This window comes from Ranitomeya variabilis, chromosome 2 (genome assembly GCF_051348905.1).
Source record: "Ranitomeya variabilis isolate aRanVar5 chromosome 2, aRanVar5.hap1, whole genome shotgun sequence".
Classification (NCBI taxonomy): domain Eukaryota; kingdom Metazoa; phylum Chordata; class Amphibia; order Anura; family Dendrobatidae; genus Ranitomeya; species Ranitomeya variabilis.
Genome location: NC_135233.1, coordinates 741576733 through 741599344, shown reverse-complemented (window position 1 = coordinate 741599344; position 22612 = coordinate 741576733). Strand labels below are relative to the sequence as shown.

The following is a 22612-nucleotide window of genomic DNA, read 5'->3' as shown; positions in this document are numbered from 1 at the left end:
TAACTGCTCACATTTTATTAAATTATTTTGTATCAGCATTATCTGAGAACAGATAAAGGTAATATACTATAGAAACAAACTCATAAAATTGGGTTTCCCCCAAACCTACTAAAATAACCTCTTCAATTAATTTACATATACTGTATGTTCTTTGACAATTATACATGAGGATGACTACAAGTACATTTTAATTTATACTCCTCAACATTGAAATTGCAACATGAAGAAGGAAAAATAATGGAATTATGAAAATTACAGGCTGGATAGACATTAATGATACGCAAATGATGAAAAAAAGAAAACATTTTCAAAACATTTCAATTTACTCAGTGTCCAGTATGAGTGCCACGTACAGAAAAACACACACTTACACACTTTGACATGTTATCAATGAGGTTATTAATGGTTATCTGAGGAATGTTCTGCTCTACTGCTGCTGGCTCCTTTTGTAATTACCAACCAATGATATCCCAGATGTGCTTGATCAGAGACAAGTCCAGAGACGCTGCAAGCCGAGCAAACACATTTTGGCCACACAGACTGCTCACAGTAGCATAAGCAAACTGTGGCTTGGCGTTGTAGTGTAGAAAACTGGATTCTGAGGCACTTTCAAGTTCCCTCATGTAGAGATTTTCATGGGATGGCCCACATGATATTCAGTCAAAAGCAGGATGTATAGAATAGACCTTCATTCCACCCTCCACCATAGTCTTGCTCTGCACCAGTATAGCCGATAAGAGGGGTGGAGTGAGGTCAATGGAACACTTGTAGCTGGATGTCGGTCTCGTAGTTCAATTTTGAATAAACACATTCTGATGGTTTGTGTAGACAAGTGTAATGGAATTATCAACTGAACAATAGTAAGAAAATCATGAAAACATGATCTGTTGGTGGCTCTTGGGGACTGGAGTTGGAGAACACTGGTTATGACACTGTTTGATGCCTTATGCTTTGTGTAGGATGTCCAATTTCACTTGCAGTACTGTTATGGTTCTCAATGGCAAGAGAACATAGCCCAGCAAACATACGAACTAGCTCTTGGAAGGATGGAAACTAAACTGACCATGAACTAAACCTGCCGCACAACTAACAGTAGCCGGGTAGCGTAGCCTGCGTTTTATCCCTAGACGCCCAGCGCCGGCCGGAGGACTAACTAATCCTGACAGAGGAAAATATAGTCCTGGCTCACCTCTAGAGAAATTTCCCCGAAAGGCAGACAGAGGCCCCCACAAATATTGGCGGTGATTTTAGATGAAATGACAAACGTAGTATGAAAATAGGTTTAGCAAAATTGAGGTCCGCTTACTAGATAGCAGGAAGACAGAAAGGGCACTTTCATGGTCAGCTGAAAACCCTATCAAAATACCATCCTGAAATTACTTTAAGACTCTAGTATTAACTCATAACATCAGAGTGGCAATTTCAGATCACAAGAGCTTTCCAGACACAGAAACGAAACTACAGCTGTGAACTGGAACAAAATGCAAAAACAAACAAGGACTAAGTCCAACTTAGCTGGGAGTTGTCTAGCAGCAGGAACATGCACAGAAAGGCTTCTGATTACAATGTTGACCGGCATGGAAGTGACAGAGGAGCAAGGCTAAATAGCGACTCCCACATCCTGATGGAAACAGGTGAACAGAGAGGATGATGCACACCAGTTCAATTCCACCAGTGGCCACCGGGGGAGCCCAAAATCCAATTTCACAACACAGTACAGAATCTATCACTATGACTCTTAGATTCTTAGAATCTGAAGAGACCACATGGATAACCCCATGAAAAGGCTTTCACAAGGAAACATCATACCGGTCCTACTCCTAGGATTATGGTCTGGGGAGACTCCACCAGTGTTTATTCCAGGCACACTAACAGCTCAGTGTTACTCAACGTTAAAAGCCATTAGCCAAAACAACAATGTCAGCTTTTGTGTTGCTGGTGCTACTATGAGCAGTGTGTGTCGCCTAAATGTGCTACCATGGCATGGCAGAGCATTCTTTAGACAACCATTAGAGGGAACCTGTCACCCCCCCCCCCCCAGTCGTTTCAAACTAAAAGAGCCACCTTGTGCAGCAGTAATGCTGCATTCTGACAAGGTGGCTCTTTTAGTTCTGGGTGCTGTAACTTGAGAAATAATGAGTTTTATAATTTGTCTGAAATACCTGCTCCTCAGTCAAGCGGGCCGGCGTTTCCCCCCTGCTTCAGACAGCACACAGCTGTCACTCGCATCTTCTTGGCGCCGGGCGCCGCCTCCTCCTCACCGCTGTTTTGAATATAGCTGGCGCCTGCGCTCTTATCCCCTGCCTAGTGCAGGCGCAGTGAGCGCTGGCCGTCTTTCCTCATATGCAGTCCAGCTGACTGCGCCTACGCGGCCACCCTGCTTGTGATTCCCAGCCCGGCAGTGACTTATGATTTATTCACATTGCGGGGCTGGGATTCACAGGCAGGGCGGCTGCGCAGGCGCAGTCAGCTGGACTGCATATGAGGAAAGACGGGCAGCGCTCACTGCGCCTGCACCAGGCAGGGGATAAGAGCGCAGGCACCGGCTACTTTTGAAAACAGTGGTGAGGAGGAGGCGGCGCCCAGCACCAAGAAGATGTGAGTGACAGCTGTGTGCTGTCTGAAGCAGGGGGGAAACGCCGGCCAACTTGACTGAGGAGCAGGTATTTCAGACAAATTATAAAACTGATTATTTCTCGTTACAGCACCCAGACCTAAAAGAGCCATCTTGTCAGAATGCCGCATTACTGCTGCACAAGGTGGCTTTTTTAGTTTGAAACGACTGGGGGGGGGGGGGGGGGTGACATGTTCCCTTTAATAACCTCACTGAGAGCATGAAAATGCATATTAGTGGTACAGATACCGAATAAATTGAGGTGTTCTGAACATTGGTTTCCCCCATTTTATTCACAATTTGCATGTCTATTGATCTCAATCATTCCATGACTTTTCCTTCTTGGTGATGCAATTTCAATGATGAGGAGAGTATTTCATCAGAGAGAAAAGAAGGAAAATCCCACTTTAGCCCTTTAAGAACCATGCTCGTTTTGTTGGGAAAACTTGCGTGTGTGTATGTATTTGATGTACAGTATATCAAGTTGTGTCCAGTAAAAAGTCTATTTTTTTGAATTTAGTCTTCCTCATTCATCTCTACCTCATCTGGTCCTGGCCTGGCAAGTCAAACTGCAGCTTGCAGTCTGCAGAAGCGTATCACCAAAGAGACAATAGCACACACACCTAGTCAGGACCCACATTTTCCTGTAGCATGGTGGGGTGTGGTTGATGCTCCCCTCACCCATGACTGCTGCCCTGGACCCTGTTACATAGGTGTACTTTTATACAAGATGATGCACAACTGAGAACAATGATCTTTTAGGCTGCATAAAGGATCATTTCATCTGTTGAATGATTGTTTCTGATTAGCAGCCTGTAACCATGGCAAGATAATAGTGCAACGAGTGTTTGTAACACCACTCTTTCACAATTATCTTGCAGTGTAAATGCCCCTAAACTCTTTAATGCCAACGGCAAACATTAGAACATTGTATGTGCTGACTTTAGCACATCATGCACGAAAGTCATATTTAATCCATTCTTTGCAGCCAGTTAAAGGGCATGTCAGTTACAACAGCTAGCAATCGATCTGATAAAATAATTAGAAAATGACAAGTGAAAGACAAAGTTAGCAATATACAGAATTCTGTAACTAGAAACAAGAGAAACGTCAGAAATGAAGATTTAAAGTAGAAGATAAAGTAACATGCAAAGAGTCACTTCAGCATTAGCCTTTTTGTTAATACATAAAGATGCTAAAAGAAGAAAACCTTTTTCGTTAGTATTCATTTACACTTAGCCATCTTAAAGACAATTGAATTAAAAAGATTTGCACTACTGAACAATGGTTTAGTGCGGTAACGGCTTTGCTTAAAAGCCTCGTAAACAATGTTGTAAGATGTACCCGTTAGTACCTTGTGAGTAGTTCTTGTATTTTTTAATGGACGAAATCAACAGAAAACACCATGCGTCACACGACCCATTCCATATGAAATATAGAACTCTTGGTGGTTATTTCCTTAATGTAAAAGAAGATGGTTAGTATTGCTTATTAAGCAAACACTTGACACACATTAGTCTCGGCATTACAATACTTTAAAAAGTATCCCTGTAAACAAAAAATGAGCAATTTGATTAGTTCATATATCAAAGTGGCTTAGTGGTTAGCACAGCAGCCTTGCAGCGCTTGAGTCCTGGGTTCAAATCCCACCAAGGACGACATCTGCAAAGAGTTTGTATGTTCTCTCCGTGTTTGCGTGGGTTTCCTCCGGGCACTCCGGTTTCCTCCCACATTCCAAAGACATACTTAGGCCAGTCTCACACGTCCAGATAATTCCGGTACCGGAAAAATCGGTACCGGAGTTATCCATGTCCGTGAGCTCACGTGGCACATCAGTGTGGCACACGTGCGGCAGCCGTGTGCCGACTGGGTACCACACGGACTGTGCAGGAGACAGCGCTAGAGATAAGCGCTGTCCCCTGCATCTGGTGCTGAATCCGCAATTCATTCCTTCTTCCCAGCATCGTTCGCTGGAGAGAAGGAATGAAAAATCATTGTTTTTTTTATTTTTTTTGTGTTTAAAATAAAGATCCTTGTCACCACCCCCTCCCACCCCCTCTGCGCCCGCCCGCTGTAAATAAAATACTCACCCAGCTCCCTCGATGCTTCCTCTCAGCGCCGCAGCTTCTTCCTGTATGAGCGGTCACGTGGTACCGCTCATTACAGTGATGAATATGCGGCTCCACCCCTATGGGAGGAGTCTCCTGCACGGCACACGGACTGCACACGGACAGCATCCATGTGCGGTACGTGTTTTACACGGACCCATTGACTTTAATGGGTCCGTGTGATCCGTGCGCTCCCACGAACACTGACATGGCTCCGTGTTTTGCACGGTCCGCAAAAAATCAATGACATCTGCAGAGACACATTGATTTTAATGTGTCTACGTGTGTCAGTGTCTCCGGTACGTGAGAAAACTGACACCACACGTATCGGAGCCACTGACGTGTGAAACCGGCCTTATAGGGAATTTAGATTGTGAGCCCCATTGGGGACAGCGATGATAATGTGTGCAAACTGTAAAGCGCTGCAGAATATGTTAGCGCTATATAAAAATAAAGATTATTATTATTAAGTGTGTACCTATATGAAAGCTGTGTAAGATATAAAGAAACATTCATAACACTTACATGAGCTAGGAAACCAAAAAATAAATAGAGAGATTTACATTTTCTCATAGTATACCCATGTTATTGTTACAACACCCCTCATACTGTGAGGGCCTCAAAAGCTACATCTAAGGTTCAAACATCATATCCAGCCAGGTAATCATCAACAGATTGGCATGCAGACATACATGAGAACCAGACCTTAAACAAGAAATGTAAGGGTCCCTTGACAGCCCCCAATTACTACTATAGTGGTATGGGTGAAAGTTTCATTATTCTAACAAGGTTTTTGATGTAACTGATTAGAGCTACAATTTCTGAACACTGTTGTTTTATTCAGCATCCTGTAAAGGCAGGACTAGTCCAGCAGGACGTTACATCCCCCAGACTAGTCCTGCCTCCCTGGGCTAATGACTTACATCAAACACATTATTAGAAAAAAGAAATCAGCACCATACAGCTATATTATTATTATAACGCCATTTATTCCATGGCGCTTTACATGTGAGGAGGGGTATACATAATAAAAACAAGTACAATAATCTTAATCAATACAAGTCACGACTGGTACATGAGGAGAGAGGACCCTGCCCACGTGGGCTCAAAATCTATATCAGACCTTTCTCATAAAAAAGTAGTGCAAACAGAATGTTACTGTATTTGTAGAAGTCATGTAGATGTATTTATCATGGGTCACAAAGCAGCATTCATTGTGTTAGCAATGTTCGCCCCATTCAGATCTTAATGTCCATCAAGATGTTTAATAAGCCTTACAATATGCAGTTATAGATTGCATTACCATCTGTTCCCAAACATGAAGACAGATGCTGGCATGAAGATTTTTTTCTAAAGGGGCACTTACGCAAAGAAGAAGCCGTTGATGTTCCTCGTAAAAAGTTATGCAAACCATCCTCACTGTCACTTGTGCTGGCCATGCTGTTTCTCATCTGCATGACCGACAGCTGGGAACAGAGACTAGACTGACGGTCGATTTTTTTTGCAACCTAAAAGAAATAGGAAATGTTTTCCATCACATATATCCATTTACTGAAAGTACCGTATATATATATATATATATATATATATATATATGAGTACTTTTGAAATTAGTTAGTATTCAATACAAAAAATAGGAATTTTGTTTTTCCGCTTAATTCTGCAAATTAAAAACAGAGAATAAAACCCTTTTTTTTAAAGCAGTATGATTGAAGGGAATTTGTCAGAAGGTTTCTTGCCATGTAATCTGGTACGACCATTATGTAAGAGCAGGAATACTGTATATTCAGAATAAGCGGTTTTGTTTGTACATGAGGAGTAGAACTATTTATGGCCATTATGTACTTGTATCTTGCATTTATTAACATACAAACACTTTAACCCCTCCAAGCCTGTTTTAACCTTCCTGACCAGGTCAAATTTTACAAATCTGACTAGTGTCACTTTATGTGGTAATAACTCTGGAACGCTTCAACGGATCCCAGTGATTATAAGATTGTTTGTTTTTAGTGACATTTTGAACTTGATGATAGTGGTAAAATTTGTTCGACATGACTTGCATTTCTGGAAAAAAAAATTGGAAATTTTTCAAACTTTTTATCTCTATCCCCTTAAACCCGAAAGTTACAAAAAACATTTTTTAGGGACCACATCACATTTGAAATGACTTTGAGGGGCCTATATGACATAAAATACCCCAAAATGACACCATTATAAAAACTGCACCCCTCAAGGTGCTCAAGACCACATTCAAGTTTATTAACCCTTCAGGTACTTCACAGGAACTGAAGCGATGTTGAAGGAAAAAATGAAATTTTTTCACAAAAATGTTACTCTAGGCCCAGTTTTTTTTATTTTCACAAGGGTAACAGGAGAAAATTTGATGTGCAATTTCTCCTGAGTACGTTGACACCCCATATGTGGAGGAAAACTAGAGTTTGGATGCACTGCAGGGCTTGGAAGGGAAGGAGAGCCAGTGGACTTTATTAGCGCAAAATTGTCTGAAATCACTAGCAGATGCCATGTCACTTGCATTGCAGAGCCCGTGATGTGCCTAAATGTGCTCCACAAAAATGACCCCATTTTGGAAACTAGACCAATCAAGGAATGTATATAGATGTGTGGCAAGTACGTTGATCCCCCAGGTGCTTCATAGAAGTTTATAATGTAGAGCTGATATAGAAAATGTTCAGCACAGCCTAAAAGAGGAGGTGCATAGATATAGGTTCCCAAACCTTAATACGTGGAATAGTTACAACTAGCACACTCCAATGTGATGCAAAAAAGGGGGTATTTTATATACATACAGTAACCACAAACGTTTCGGACTGCAATGGACCTTCATCAGTGTGCTAAATATAGCATGACTGGTATATATAGTGGAACCCCGATAGGAATTAACTGATTCGCATCAAAATGTAAATTTTACTGGAAAAATTGCACTGAAAACAGTTTTGAATGGTAGGTCAGTCCGGATAGCGGGAGAGGAAGAGACACATTGTGTTAGTTGTAACTATTCCACTATAATGTAGAGCTGTGAAAATACAAAAAATATTTTTTTTCCCACAAAAATGTTCTTTTAGTCCCAAATGATTTATTTTCACAATGGTAACAGGAGAAAGTGAAAACCAAAATGTGTTGTGCAGATACCCCATATTTGTGGGAAAACTACTGTTTGGGCGCACTGCAGGGCTCAAAGGAAGGAGTGATGCTTTTGAATGAAGACTTTGATGGATAGGTCTGCAGGTGTCATGTTGATTTGGAGAGCCCCTGATATACCTAAACAGAAACCCCCACAAGTAACCCCATTTTGGAAACTAGACCCCTCAAGGAATTTATGTAGACATGTGGTGAGCACCTTGAACTCCTGGGTGCTTCACAGAATTTTACAAAGTTGATCTCTGAAAATGAAAAAAATATATATTTTTCGACAAAAAAATGTTGTTTTAGCCCCAGTTTTTCATTTTGACAAGTATAGCAGGAGAAAATGGACCCCAAAATTTGTTGTGTAATTTCTCCTGAGTACACCGATACCCCATATGTGGTCAAAAACTACCTCTGAGGCACAGTGCAAAGCTCAGAAGGGAAGAAGAACCATATTGGGGTTCATATATTGTTGGAATTGTTTAAGGGTGCCATGTCACATTGGCAGAGCCCCAGAGATGCCAGATCTGCAGAAAGCTCTCATAAATGACCTAATTTTACAAACTACACCCCTCAATGAATTAATCTATGAGTGCAGTGATCATATTAACCATTAGACCATTGGGCAGTGAAGAAAGAATAATGTGGTTTTAGCCCAAAGTTTCACATTTTTCTAAGGGCTAGTAGGAAAAATAGTCCTCAGTTTGTTGTAAGAGTTTTTCCTGAGTGCGCTAATGCCCTACATGTAATCGGGAACTACTTTTCAGGCAACTGTAAAGGTATGTGCACACGTTGCGGATTTGGCCCTGCGGATCCGCAGCAGTTTTCCATGCGATGTACAGTACCATGTAAACCTATGGAAAACAAAAACTGCAGTGTACATGCTGCGGAAAAAAAAGCGCAAATTTGCAGGTTTTTTTTCTGCAGCATGTCAATTCTTTGTGCGGAACTGCAGCGTTTCTGCACCCATTGACTTCCATTGTGTCAGGCCAATCTGCAGAAAACCTGCAGACGTAAAAAAGATCTGCAGTTTTTCTGCGGTTGTGGGTGCGAGAAACGCTGCGGCCCGGGAAGAAGGAAGTGTGTGAGTGGCGTGTGGGCGGTGACTGTGTGCGTGTGTGTGTAGGTGGGGTCTGCGTGTCTGTGTGTGTGGGTTGGCGGGGCTGTGTGTGGGGTCGGCGGGGCTGTCCGTGGGTCTGCCGGGGCTGTGCGGGGGTCTGTGGGCTGTCCGTGGGTCTGCTGAAGCTGTGCGGGGGGTCTGCGGGGCTGTCCGGGGGTCTGCGGGCTGTGAGTGAGTCTGCGAGAGTCTGCCGGGGCTGTGCGGGGGGTCTGTGGGCTGTCCGGGGGTCTTCCGGGGCTGTGTCAGTGTGTGTGTGTGTGTGCAGGCATCGTCCGATGGGACTACAAGTCTTATCCGGCTATGCCTCCTACAGTGACAGTGATTGACACATTAGCCAATGATGGGACAGTAGTAGTCCCATCATGCGGCTAATGTGTTGAATGTAAAAAAACAAAACAAAAAAAAAACAACACATACAGTACATACAGGTCCTTCTCAAAAAATTAGCATATAGTGTTAAATTTCATTATTTACCATAATGTAATGATTACAATTAAACTTTCATATACTATAGATTCATTATCCACCAACTGAAATTTGTCAGGTCTTTTATTGTTTTAATACTGATGATTTTGGCATACAACTCCTGATAACCCAAAAAACCTGTCTCAATAAATTAGCATATTTCACCCGACCAATCAAATAAAAGTGTTTTTTAATACCAAACAAAAAAACCATCAAATAATAATGTTCAGTTATGCACTCAATACTTGGTCGGGAATCCTTTGGCAGAAATGACTGCTTCAATGCGGCGTGGCATGGAGGCAATCAGCCTGTGACACTGCTGAGATGTTATGGAGGCCCAGGATGCTTCAATAGCGGCCTTAAGCTCATCCAGAGTGTTGGGTCTTGCGTCTCTCAACTTTCTCTTCACAATATCCCACAGGTTCTCTATGGGGTTCAGGTCAGGAGAGTTGGCAGGCCAATTGAGCACAGTAATACCATGGTCAGTAAACCATTTACCAGTGGTTTTGGCACTGTGAGCAGGTGCCAGGTCGTGCTGAAAAATGAAATCTTCATCTCCATAAAGCATTTCAGCAGATGGAAGCATGAAGTGCTCCAAAATCTCCTGATAGCTAGCTGCATTGACCCTGCCCTTGATGAAACACAGTGGACCAACACCAGCAGCTGACATGGCACCCCACACCATCACTGACTGTGGGTACTTGACACTGGACTTCAGGCATTTTGGCATTTCCTTCTCCCCAGTCTTCCTCCAGACTCTGGCACCTTGATTTCCGAATGACATGCAAAATTTGCTTTCATCAGAAAAAAGTACTTGGGACCACTTAGCAACAGTCCAGTGCTGCTTCTCTGTAGCCCAGGTCAGGCGCTTCTGCTGCTGTTTATGGTTCAAAAGTGGCTTTACCTGGGGAATGCGGCACCTGTAGCCCATTTCCTGCACACGCCTGTGCACGGTGGCTCTGGATGTTTCCACACCAGACTCAGTCCACTGCTTCCTCAGGTTCCGGTCACCTCTTCTCGTTGTACAGCGTTTTCTGCCACATTGTTTCCTTCCAACAGACTTACCATTGAGGTGCCTTGATACAGCACTCTGGGAACAGCCTATTTGTTGAGAAATTTCTTTCTGGGTCTTACCCTCTTGCTTGAGGGTGTCAATGATGGCCTTCTTGACATCTGTCAGGTCGCTAGTCTTACCCATGATGGGGGTTTTGAGTAATGAACCAGGCAGGGAGTTTTTAAAAGCCTCAGGTATCTTTTGCATGTGTTTAGAGTTAATTAGTTGATTCAGAAGATTAGGGTAATAGGTCATTTAGAGAACCTTTTCTTGATATGCTAATTTATTGAGACAGGTTTTTTGGGTTATCAGGAGTTGTATGCCAAAATCATCAGTATTAAAACAATAAAAGACCTGACAAATTTCAGTTGGTGGATAATGAATCTATAGTATATGAAAGTTTAATTGTAATCATTACATTATGGTAAATAATGAAATTTAACACTATATGCTAATTTTTTGAGAAGGACCTGTATATAGTCCATACTCACCATCTACACCTAATCTACGAAGCTATCACTCACCTGAAAAAAAATTAAAATAATAAACCAACAATATACTCCCTGTGTCCGACGTAATCCAATTAATACGATTGTCCCACGATGATCTCCAGTGGAGAGCTGTAACATGAGCTGATGTGACCACTTTCCAAGGGCTCCGGGATACAATAACGAAAGGTATCCTTCTGCACTGTATCCCTCCGCCGCTGTGAGTACAGTATAGTTCATACTGTCACTTGCGGCACAGCTGCGTGGGAAAATTCCCACGCAGCATTGCCATAAAGCGAGAAAATGAACTAAAGTAACCTCTTCAGTGACGCACTGCAGGAGCCATTGTCTCCTGTCAGTGTGTCACTAGAGGCCTATAGAGCTGTACATCTCCTGATGTGACAGCTCTATAGGGGACACTCGTTATTAATTGGACTGCGTTGGACAGGGAGTATACAGTTGGCTTTTTTTTCTTTTTCTCAGGCGATCGAGGGTGTCGCAGGAGTTAGGCATGGTTGTAAGTATGGTGAAATTAAGAATTTTAATATACTTTTTTCTGGCTGTGTCTTTTTTTTTAAACTCTTTCACTACTACAGGATTAGTAATGGATAGGTGTCTTATTCACGCCTCTCCATTACTAACCAGGCTTAATGTCACCTTACAATAGCAAGGTGACATTAACCCCTTATTACCCCATATGCCACCACTACACGGCAGTGGGAAGAGAGGGGCTAAGTGCCAGAATTGGTGCATCGTACAGATGCGTCATTTCTGGGGCGGCTGTGGGCTGGTGTTTGTATATCCAATATCCATGGCCACTTCCTAGGCTATGAACACCAGCCCGCAGCTGTCTGCGTAGCCTTTCTGGCTATAAAATATAGGGGGACCCCACGTCATTTTTTGGGTCCCCCTATTTAAAAGCCAGTAAAGGCTATGCAGACAGCTGCAGGCTGATATTCATAGCCTGGAAAGGGGCCATGGGTATTACCCCCTTTCCAGGCTACAAATATTGGCCCCTGGCCATTGGCTTTCCCCCTCTGGCACAGAAAATTGCGGGGGAGCCCACGCAATTTTTTTTTAAATTAAACATTGCTCATTAATAAACATTGGCCTTGCTATTATATATCTATGGACATATCTATAGATATATCTATAGATATATCTAGGGATATACAGTTACGTCCATATATATTTGGACAGAGACACAACATTTTTCTAATTTTGGTTATAGACATTACCAATATTGAATTTTAAACAAAACAATTCAGATGCAGTTGAAGTTCAGACTTTCATTTGAGGGTATCCACATTAAAATTGGACGAAGGGTTTAGGAGTTTCAGCTCCTTAACATGCGCCACCCTGTTTTTAAAGGGCAAAAAGTAATTGGACAGATTCAATAATTTTAAATAAAATGTTCATTTCTAGTACTTGGTTGAAAACCCTTTGTTGGCAATGACTGCTTGAAGTCTTGAACTCATGGACATCACCAGACGCTGTGTTTCCTCCTATTTGATGCTCTGCCAGGCCTTCACTGCGGTGGTTTTCAGTTGCTGTTTGTCTGTGGGCCTTTCTGTCTGAAGTTTAGTCTTTAACAAGTGAAATGCATGCTCAATTGGGTTGAGATCAGGTGACTGACTTGGCCATTCAAGAATATTCCTCTTCTTTGCTTTAATAAATTCCTGGGTTGCTTTGGCTTTATGTTTTGGGTCATTGTTTCATCTGTAGTATGAAACGACAACCAATCAGTTTTGCATTTGGCTGCATCTGAGCACACAGTATGGCTCTGAATACCTCAGAATTCATTCGGCTGCTTCTGTCCTGTGTCACATTATCAATAAACACTAGTGACCCAGTGCCACTGGCAGCCATGCATGCCCAAGCCATCACACTGCCTCCGCCGTGTTTTACAGATGATGTAGTATGCTTTGGATCATGAGCTGTACCACGTCTTCGCCATACTTTTCTCTTTCCATCATTCTGGTAGAGGTTGATCTTGGTTTCATCTGTCCAGAACTGTGCTGGCTTTTTTAGATGATTTTTAGCAAAGTCCAGTCCAGCCTTTTTATTCTTGATGCTTATGAGTGGCTTGCACCGTGCAGTGAACCCTCTGTATTTACTTGCATGCAGTCTTCTCTTTATGGTAGATTTGGATATTGATTCGCCTACCTCCTGGAGAGTGTTGTTCACTTGGCTGGGTGTTGTGAAGGGGTTAGGTTACTCTTCACCATGGAGATTATTCTGCGATCATCCACCACTGTTGTATTCCGTGGGCACCCAGGTCTTTTTGCATTGATGAGTTCACCAGTGCTTTCTTTCTTTCTCAGGATGTACCAAACTATAGATTTTGCCACTGCTAATATTGTAGCAATTTCTCAGAAGGGTTTTTTCTGTTTTCGCAGCTTAAGGATGGCCTGTTTCACCTGCATGGAGAGCTCCTTTGACCGCATGTTTACTTCCAATTGCAAGCACCACACCTCAAATCAACTCCAGGCCTTTTATCTGCTTAATTGAGAATGACATAATGAAGGGATTGCCCACACCTGTCCATGAAATAGCCTTGGAGTTAATTGTCCAATTACTTTTGGTCCCTTTAAAAACAGAGTGGGACATGTTAAGGAGCTGAAACTCCTAAACCATTCATCCAATTTTAATGTGGATACCCTCAAATGAAAGCTGAAAGTCTGAACTTCAACTACATCTGAATTGTTTTGTTTAAAATTCATTGTGGTAATGTCTATAACCAAAATTGGAAAAATGTTGTCTCTGTCCAAATATATATGGATGTAACTGTATGTGGCTGTACATAACTGTTTAACCATACGGCTAGACTCAGGAGAGTAGGAGCGCTATTTGCCTCCCGAAGAGCAGATTTTCTTAGAATAGTTTGTGAACTGCATGTATAGAACGCCTTAGAAAAGCAGAATCACCCCTCGAGTCATGCTATAAACAAGCAGCAGTGGAAGTTGCTGAGTGAAAATTGCAAACGGTCATTGTAGTGCCCAGTAAATTGTAGTCACCAGTATGTCGTAGTGCTCAATATATTATGCCCAGTTTGTGTTTCTGGAGATACGCAACTGTAAATTAGGCAGGCTCTCATTACTACTTTAATGCCAAACATATGGATGATAAATGTGGTTTAGGCAAGATTCCATTTAGCTTTTCCGGAGCCTTTGTACTACCAGTAACTTGGAAGCCCCTAAATTTCCATCAACAGATGACAGACCTGAGTGGGGACTTGCTTTTTTTGGGGACCGAGTTGAAGCTTTTGCTGGGAACATTTTACAAAACATTTTACATTGCATTTATCCTGCACTCTACTCTGAACATTTACTTTGGAGGTTCCATCTAAATCTCCAAGTGATGTGATTCAGATGAAACCCCCGAAGGATCCATTCACTATAATGAGGCAGCAGAGTTACTCTGGACTCAGTCTGGCTTTTGTTCAGCGGTGTCCTTTTCAGAGGTGCACAAAACTCTGACTGAAGGCACTCTTATGCACACTTAAAAAGATGGACACCGCTGGATCACAGGTCAGATGGCATCCACAGTACCTCCATCTGCCTCACTAAAGGGAATCTTCACATATTTCAGAGATTTCCATGGAAACTCTGTGTAAGTGCTCAGCGTAGAGCGCAGGATAAAAGTGAGCATAGACTTACTGCGATGTTTGGGAGGCAGAATGAACAATTCAACAGCAGGTGAAGAATTGGTTTTATTTATTTTTTATGCCGTTTCTCGTGCAGTGTAAGCAATGAGACGCCTTTATTCTCCAGGTCGGTGCAATTACAGCAATACCAGATTTATAAAGGTTTTTTATGTTTGACTGCTGTCACAATAAAAAAAAACGCTTTATATTGCAAAAACAAGTTTTTACATCGCCATGTTTTGAGAGCTATAATTTTTCACATTTCATCTGACAGAGTCATGTGAGGGCTTGGTTTTTGCAAAACTAGTTTACGTTTTTATTGGTACCATTTTCTGGCAAATGACATTTTTGATTGCTTTTTATTTCAATGTTTGGGAGGCAGAATAAACAAAAACCAACAATTCAGGAAATGTTTTTCAGGTTTTTTATGCAGTTCACCCTGTGGCAAAATTGATAAGGCAGCTTTATTCTTTCGGTCAGTACGATTACAGTGATACCACATTTATATCTATTGTTATGTTTTGCCGCTTTTACACAATAAAAACTATTTTATAGAAAAAAATAATTATTTTTCCATTGCTATATTCTGAGAACTATAAACTTTCTATTATTCCACTGTTGGAGCTGTATGGTGGCCTTTTTTTGCAGGACAAGATAACATTTTCAGCTATACCATTTTTATTTACATTCGTCTTTTTTATCGCATATTATTCCTCCTCTTGTTCACTGGTATGATGAAAAAGCATAGTTTTTTGCCGTTTACATTTTTTTATGGTGTTCACTAAAGGGGTTAACTAGTGGGACAGTTTTATGTGGTGGGTCGTTCCGAACGCGGCGATACCAAACATGTACTTTTTTTGTTTATTTTTTTTACATAAAAATACAAATTTATGGGTATAATGTATTTGTCATTGTTTTATGATTTAAAAAAAAATAATTTTTACAATGTTGTTTTTTACTTAGTCCATTTATGAAACTTTCATGTGCCTGATTGCTGGTTTAAACCATTGAAATGCACCTGCGTTGCAATGGTTTATAACGGTCAGTTTGGCACTGACACAAGCCCCACAAACCGATGTCTAAGGGGCTTGCTGTAGCCTGGTGACCCAGATGTCAACGTCGGGTCACCATGGCTACAATCGGGCCCCTGCAATCGATAACACTATTGCAGCATTTAGGAGGTTAAACTGCCTGGAGTAGTGTGGGCACAGCTTCTGGCAGTGAGAGTCAGGTGTCAGCTATGATGTTAGATGAACACCCGCTCGCGATCGTGAACACACAGCTCTAGTGCACGCAAAATCGCCAGGGCGTACTCAGTACATCCAAGGTCGGGAAGTCATTTCCAACCAGGACGTACTGAGTGCCTCCAAGGTGGGGAAGGTGTTAATATTTAATTGCATTATTGCTATGTAGACTATACTTTCACATTTGAGGCTCATTTTCAATAAATTTTTGAGCCCACATGACAATAATAAGGCAACATCTTCAGATGGGACCCTACACTAAAGTTCTCTGCACACATTGGACTAACGGCAGAACCCGCGATATTGCACGGTCTGAACTTAGGATGAGTTTTATGGGATGTCCAATCCTGGGAAAATTTACCTTTCTTGGGTATAGACCAACAAATTAAAAGGCAAGTAGAATCCAGCTCTACTTTGCTCTAATTTAAGCAGCTTTGGGCAGCTGTAGAGAATTTCATGACCAAAATGGAAGTGATCATTTACCCCCAAAATTTAGGGTCCCATATGAAAAAGTCACCTTGCCATTAGCAGATAGGCTCCCCCATTTAAAACAAACTGTGAATAAAGAACATCAAACTTATAAGCATAGGCTACATTGAATATATTCCTTTTTGAGCAGCATTATTCCCAAGTCTGCATGCACATTGGCAAGTGAAGGACACTGTTTGGATATAGAAAAATGAAGTGTCATGACTCTGTTGACCAGGGACTCCTTCCCTGTCCCTAACGCTAGGGACATCCTAGATCGCCGGATTACTTCTGATGGTGAAGATGCCGGAAACACGTGCCTTGCCCCTTCCCCCACCCAGGGAAGAGGGGAAGTGGCAAGATGGAGATACACCTCAAGGGAAAATGCATTAGCAATATGTACATTATATTTGATGCAGTTTACAAACAAAATGCATTGAGTACAATGTAATAGATTTTGCCAGCAAATTCTACATGGTCATTATAATTATTATTTAGATTTGTACTTATAACCATAATTGCTAGTTCAGACTACATCACTCTCACAGTTCTTATACACCATTTTTGCATTACAGCAAGTGATGATGATCCCACAACTAAAGACATTTTTGCATTACAGCAAGTGATGATGATCCCACAACTAAAGATTTCCATTATTGCGTCATCGGAATTCAAAGTTTGCAGATGAAGCCAATTTAAAACACAAATTGAAGTTTTAATGCTCTTGTTCTTCCATTCCTACATGTTTATTTTATGCAGATATATTACAATGGGTTTAAAACAATGGAGATTATCTGTACCAGTTTCCTAGCTCAGGAAAAGTTCTGATATAGAAACTGAAAGTTATAATCCTTATCCCTATTTTATTTATAGTATATGCCATAATTCAATGTGGGTTAACTAAAAGTTAAAAGTCTGGACTCTTATTCACAATGTCTAAATGTAGAAAACCCTGCTGCAAATACTAAACACGTGCACATATCCTGAATTGTGACAGAGTAGTAAAGACATTTGTCTTCTGTCTCCAGGATAAGTAATTTACGATCACTGAGATTGGACCCCTTATCACCCTGGAGTTTCTCCATTTCATCTTTTTGCCCATACCTGGTAAAGAGTTTGAATGGAGTGGTGATCATGGTGCTTTAATAAAAGTCTATGGAACTGAAACAGTCAAGACTTTAGTGGTCCCAAATCTATAGACACGCAATTTTCTTGGAAACGCCCTTTAACATACTATATATACTGCAGCATAAACTAACATCCTGGTGTCAATTATGAGTTTCAAAAAGATATGGCTCAAATAATATGTAATAAGGTTTATACCTTGTCACTTAATGTTGGGTCATTTAAGGAGTACAGCTTATTTGTAATGTCTTTACCGATCAAATACTTAAATATTTCATCCAAGAAAGGTTCAGACTCCAGGAAATAGGTTAGCCTTTCCCGAGACCAGCACAAAAACACACAGTTATCTTCGGCAGTTATTGTGACCTAAGAGTTTAAAAAGAGAAAATCGTTGGTGAAAGGAAAAAAGTTTAATTGCATAGGTTTACTTGAGCATGTGACTAACTGCTAAACATATGCACATTTTTCTCCTTAAATTCCTTACTAGAAATGTCATGTTTATTTTTTCTGCAATAACCAAAGAGATACTTGACTACCAAACCTAAAATGCTAGACAGTCAAAGAGAAAAAAATGGAAATATATTTATATTTTCCAGCTTAGCATGCATCAAGTCCTGTTGATTAATCAACCATTGCCTAATGAGTTTCCTGAACTGCTCAAACATTATTTTTGTTTCCATTGTCTTGCCCATCTTTGTGCTGCACCTTTGTTTACATGCTGCCAGAGATTGCGGTGGGCACGATTACCAGTGTAAAGGACTACAGTATCCATCATTTCTCTGTCCTTGCAAGATACTGCCTAAATTACAACTGCTTAATTCCTACCAGATTACAATTTTCATGGTAATGCTGCAATTACTTCCTGTCTGATTTATGCTTGTTTTTCTGCTGCTCAGCATCTAAAACACAATGGTCTCAATTGAATAACACTGGAGTTTCATACACCAGTTTTAAAGAACGGCATGCAGGAATAAGATGCGCCAAATTTATTAAGAGGTGCACACCAGTTTATGAATTTGGCTCATCTCATCAGTGATGTGTGCTTCACCAAAAATGTTATTGATGTAGACTGGAGTAACAATTCTGACATAAGAATTGGCAGCAATTCGGCTGGCAAAGTCAAACTCCATACAGGTTAATCTCCAGACCCCACAAACTGGCAGGAAGGTTTTCTGACGTAAAAGCTTAAATGAATGCCTTCTAAGACAAGGAAGAAGGTGGGAGAGTCAGTATCAGTGGATATAAGAGGCATGTGTGATATGTGATATAGGCGACAAATGTATTTGGGGGAAAACCTCTGAAAAGGAAAAACCACTGGTTTATGAAAAAAAACCTACTCTACACTACACAAATATGAATTAACCCATTTTTAAAGATGATTTCAGAATTTATAATTCGTGGCAGTAAAAATTATACATTCTCTATACATTGTATCTAATGTTACAATTGTTATAATCAGAATAAAATATTTAGAAAGTTTTACTTATAGCTAATCAGGAGACAATTTTCTCTTTCTTTAGTACAGAGCATGGTTCCTTTACTTTAAAACTTGCAAATGTCACATTAGACTGTTGTCCTATAGGGAGCAGGAGGCATCTAAAATTTTAGGATGATATGCGTGGTGCGTCACAGTGCGCGAATCTCACGCTTGCGCAGTGTGGCGCTTGGAGCCACACTTGCGCATTGACGAGTGGGCAGCCGAACTTGCGCAGTGTTGAGCAGGAAGCCATGCTTGCGCAGTGCTGAGAGGGGATAAATAGATAGAAAATATAGACATAACATTTGTATTGAATTGGTTTACCTGAAATTTTTCACCCCTGTCCATCTCTGTTGATCTGAATTCAGGAGAATCAATATATGCATTGGGATAAATGTTATGTAGAAAATGACCTCTGTAGGAAACCTTCATCCTGATATTGTATTAAGACAAATAAAACAGAAATTAGTGTATATTCTGAATTAAGGATTTATGAGTTACTCACTTGAACAAAGTAAGTACCGTAAGTATGGTGAAAATTGAGTGGCCCAGATCTCAACCCCATTAAACACTTTTGGGATAGATTGGAATCCAATTGTGAGCCAAAAATTCTGCCCAACATCAGTGAGCAGTAAAAATGTCCATTGACGCCCTCTACAATCTTGTGGAAAGCCTTAACAGATGAGAAGAGCTGTGAAAGCCACACACGTGGGCCTAACGCCATGTTAAAAGGCATGGTTTTGGAATGTCCAACATAACCAGGTAATAAAAAATACAGCTGTGGAAAAAGTTTTTGTTTTAGTCAATCAGGAATACTAAAATTAACACTATCTATCCCCTCCGAGACTGAGTTTATTAACACCTTCTGTGACAAGAGACCCACAAGGATAAAGACACAAACTATTTCACTACTCGACACCCCAGGAGATGGTTTCAGTAACCTTTTTACTGTTTTAGACTACCAGAGGGGCAAACAATAATCCCTTCTCTGATCTAGTGTAAGGATGGTAAATCAGGACTGTCGCATTCCTGCCCTTGCAGACAACAATTGTGTCATGCAGACAACAATTGTGTCATGCAAACAGTGTCGCGCGTCTTTATATAAAGATATGTTAGGTAGCCATGTGCTATGATGTGAATTGTCACATATTGTGTTATGGTAATGTACAGCGTATAATAATGTAAAGCGTTAATGTAAAATGTGAGTAAGGTGTAGTGCAGAATGTGCATAGGGTAAGCACAGGATAAGGCTAGTTTCACACTAGTGTTCAGCACGTGATGCCCCGCCCACTGCCGCGCTTCTTATTCAGCTCCGCCTATGACTGCACGCGTCCTGCATACCCTATCTTTAACATTGGGTACACAGGCCATGCGGATGTATGCGGATGCCTCCGCATGCGTCGCTTTCACGTGCGCTAACCGCAACAAAATGCAACATGTTACGTTCGGCGCAGCATGAAAACGATGCATGCGGAGGCATCCGCATACATCCGCACGGCCTGCGTACCCAATGTTAAAGATAGGGTACGCAGGATGCATGCAGCAATGAAGAAAGAGGCGCAGCAGTGGGCGGGGCTTCACGGAGGAAGTCCGCAGCCCTGCCGAACGCTAGTGTGAAACTAGCCTTAGACATAGTTTAGTGCCTAAGGTAAAGGCAGATACTGTTGGTAGTGTACAGCATAGACTGCATAGGATAAGATATAGATTACTATTTAGTGAATACTGTTATAAGATAGTGTTTGTAAGGGAGATCTGCACAGCAACAGACTGCAGGGACAGATATAGCTAAGTGTTTGGTCTAGCTCACAGTGGGAAGGGTTGAGGCAAATAGAAAGGAGACTGCTTCCTGTTTCTAGAAGAGAGGTTTTTTTGCTAAGTGACAAGGTGACATTCAAGGTGCGGTGGGCTGATAGCAGAAGCAAGTACAAAGTGCTCTGAGTGGTATGAGGTCTGAGGTCTTAAAAACTTCCTGCAATGTAACGCACCTTACATTAGACAGCACACTGGGGTTGGGACACGATTTTCCAGTAAAGTGCCAGGGTGTTATGGAGATGCAGCTCAACCATGGCTACTGCCCACTGGCACCTTACACTAGTCTACCAGGGATGTTGGTATTATTTTTTACAGTTCAAGACCCTCAATGATAGTGTTATTAATCACCTGTCCTACACCACCATTAATCCTGACAAAATAGCCAGGTATGCTAAACTATCCTAGATAACCACAGTTGCAGATATTTATGTCTACTCCATAGACCCTGGGAAAGTTATCACGTTTATATAAAAAAGGAAACAAAAAAGCAGCAAAGTTTTGCAATTCTCCCTCTGGCTGCTAAGCCTAATAATTGGCCCATACGTCCTGTTTGGTAGTGATTACTTTTCAGCAATCTCATTAAAATCATTGACAGAATTACAATAAAAGGTAAACTGCTGCTATAAGCCTTATCTCTAAATTCTGTTTGTGTCACAGGGTTACCGCAACAGTGTGGAGCCAGAAGACCGCAGCATCTAATTGTTCCTACTCCGGCGCTGAGAAGAAACACTTCTCCGTTATATTAAATGTGTTTTTTTCTTCTGGCAGAACAGGGGTCAATCGGCCTAATTGGAAATCCCGGTGCTCAGCTGTGCACGTTTAGCCACTCCTTTTCCCTTTATAATCTGGGCTCTATTACTAATCCTCATCAGAGCTAGCTTTATTGCTGCATGGCTAACAGTGGGAAAGGAGTTGGTATGAGAAGGAGAGTTGGACAAGTTATTAGTGACTGTTGCTTGGTTTGTATGCGTGGTAATAATTCGTTATCTTTCTCTATTTTGTTTCTTCCCCTTCCTGCACACTCCAGTGGATTCCTCTGTTATATGTGAGTGAAAATTTTGAAAGTCTGGAAATTTCTGTTAACCCTTGTCTGTGTTGCCCTGTTTGTCAGGTTGGTGTTCCGCGGTGCACAGTGGGGGAAGAGAACAGACGGAGGGCTAACTTAGGAGACAAGGCAAGGACAGAGGCTCTGACATCTTCGTCATCTGAAGTATCCCAGGGAGCAGGGCGAGCTAGGGCACCCCCTAGTGTTAGGGACAGGAAAGGAGCCCCTGATCACCCAACAGCTGTGTCGTGACATTATCTATGACCACTACCATTTTCTCTGATCCATGATGGATCCAATCTCTGCTCTGACAGGGCAATTGCAGCAGCTCAGTCTGGAAGTGGCGGATTTACACACGGTGGTTTTGCAGAACTCTGATACATCTGATGTGGGGATCTCATCTCTCAGACAAACCATAGTGGAGCCCAAGGTCACATTGCTGGTCAGGTTCTCTGGGGGAATGACAAGTTTGTTGTTTTCTGAGAGGCCTGTAAACTGTACTTCAAGTTACATCCGTTTTCCTCTTGTACAGAGGAGCAACATGTAGGGATAGTTATCTCGCTCCTTCAGTGGGACCCCTAAGCATGGGTGTTTTTTCTCCCGTCTGACTCACAGTCGCTTCAGACGGTGGAGGGATTTTTCCAGGCACTGGGCCTTGTGTATAATGACCCTGATCACATCACCTTAGCCGAGTCGACACTGCAAGGAGACCACCCAGCGTAGGAACATTGCTCTGAGTTCCAGAGGTGGGCCACGGATACCAAGTGGAATGACCCTGCACTCTGTAGTCAGTTGTTTGGGG

The 22612-nt window shown here is 41.7% G+C and overlaps 1 protein-coding gene across 4 annotated transcripts in view; it reads right to left on the bottom strand.

Annotated features, from left to right (window-relative positions):
* The window catches only part of POPDC1 (popeye domain cAMP effector 1), a 227341-nt gene that overhangs the window by 12176 nt on the left and 192553 nt on the right, over nt 1-22612 (bottom strand). For 2 of the 4 annotated variants that reach the window (XM_077289644.1, XM_077289645.1), the window contains 4 exons: nt 19278-19386; nt 17675-17842; nt 6089-6230; nt 3969-4072 (listed from right to left, as the gene is read on the bottom strand). In XM_077289644.1, the coding sequence (XP_077145759.1) occupies nt 4005-4072; nt 6089-6230; nt 17675-17842; nt 19278-19386 (487 nt within the window). In that variant the 3' untranslated portion in view covers nt 3969-4004. The remainder of the gene's footprint in view (nt 1-3968; nt 4073-6088; nt 6231-17674; nt 17843-19277; nt 19387-22612) is intronic. The other 2 variants (XM_077289642.1, XM_077289643.1) reach the window with 1 other exon arrangement.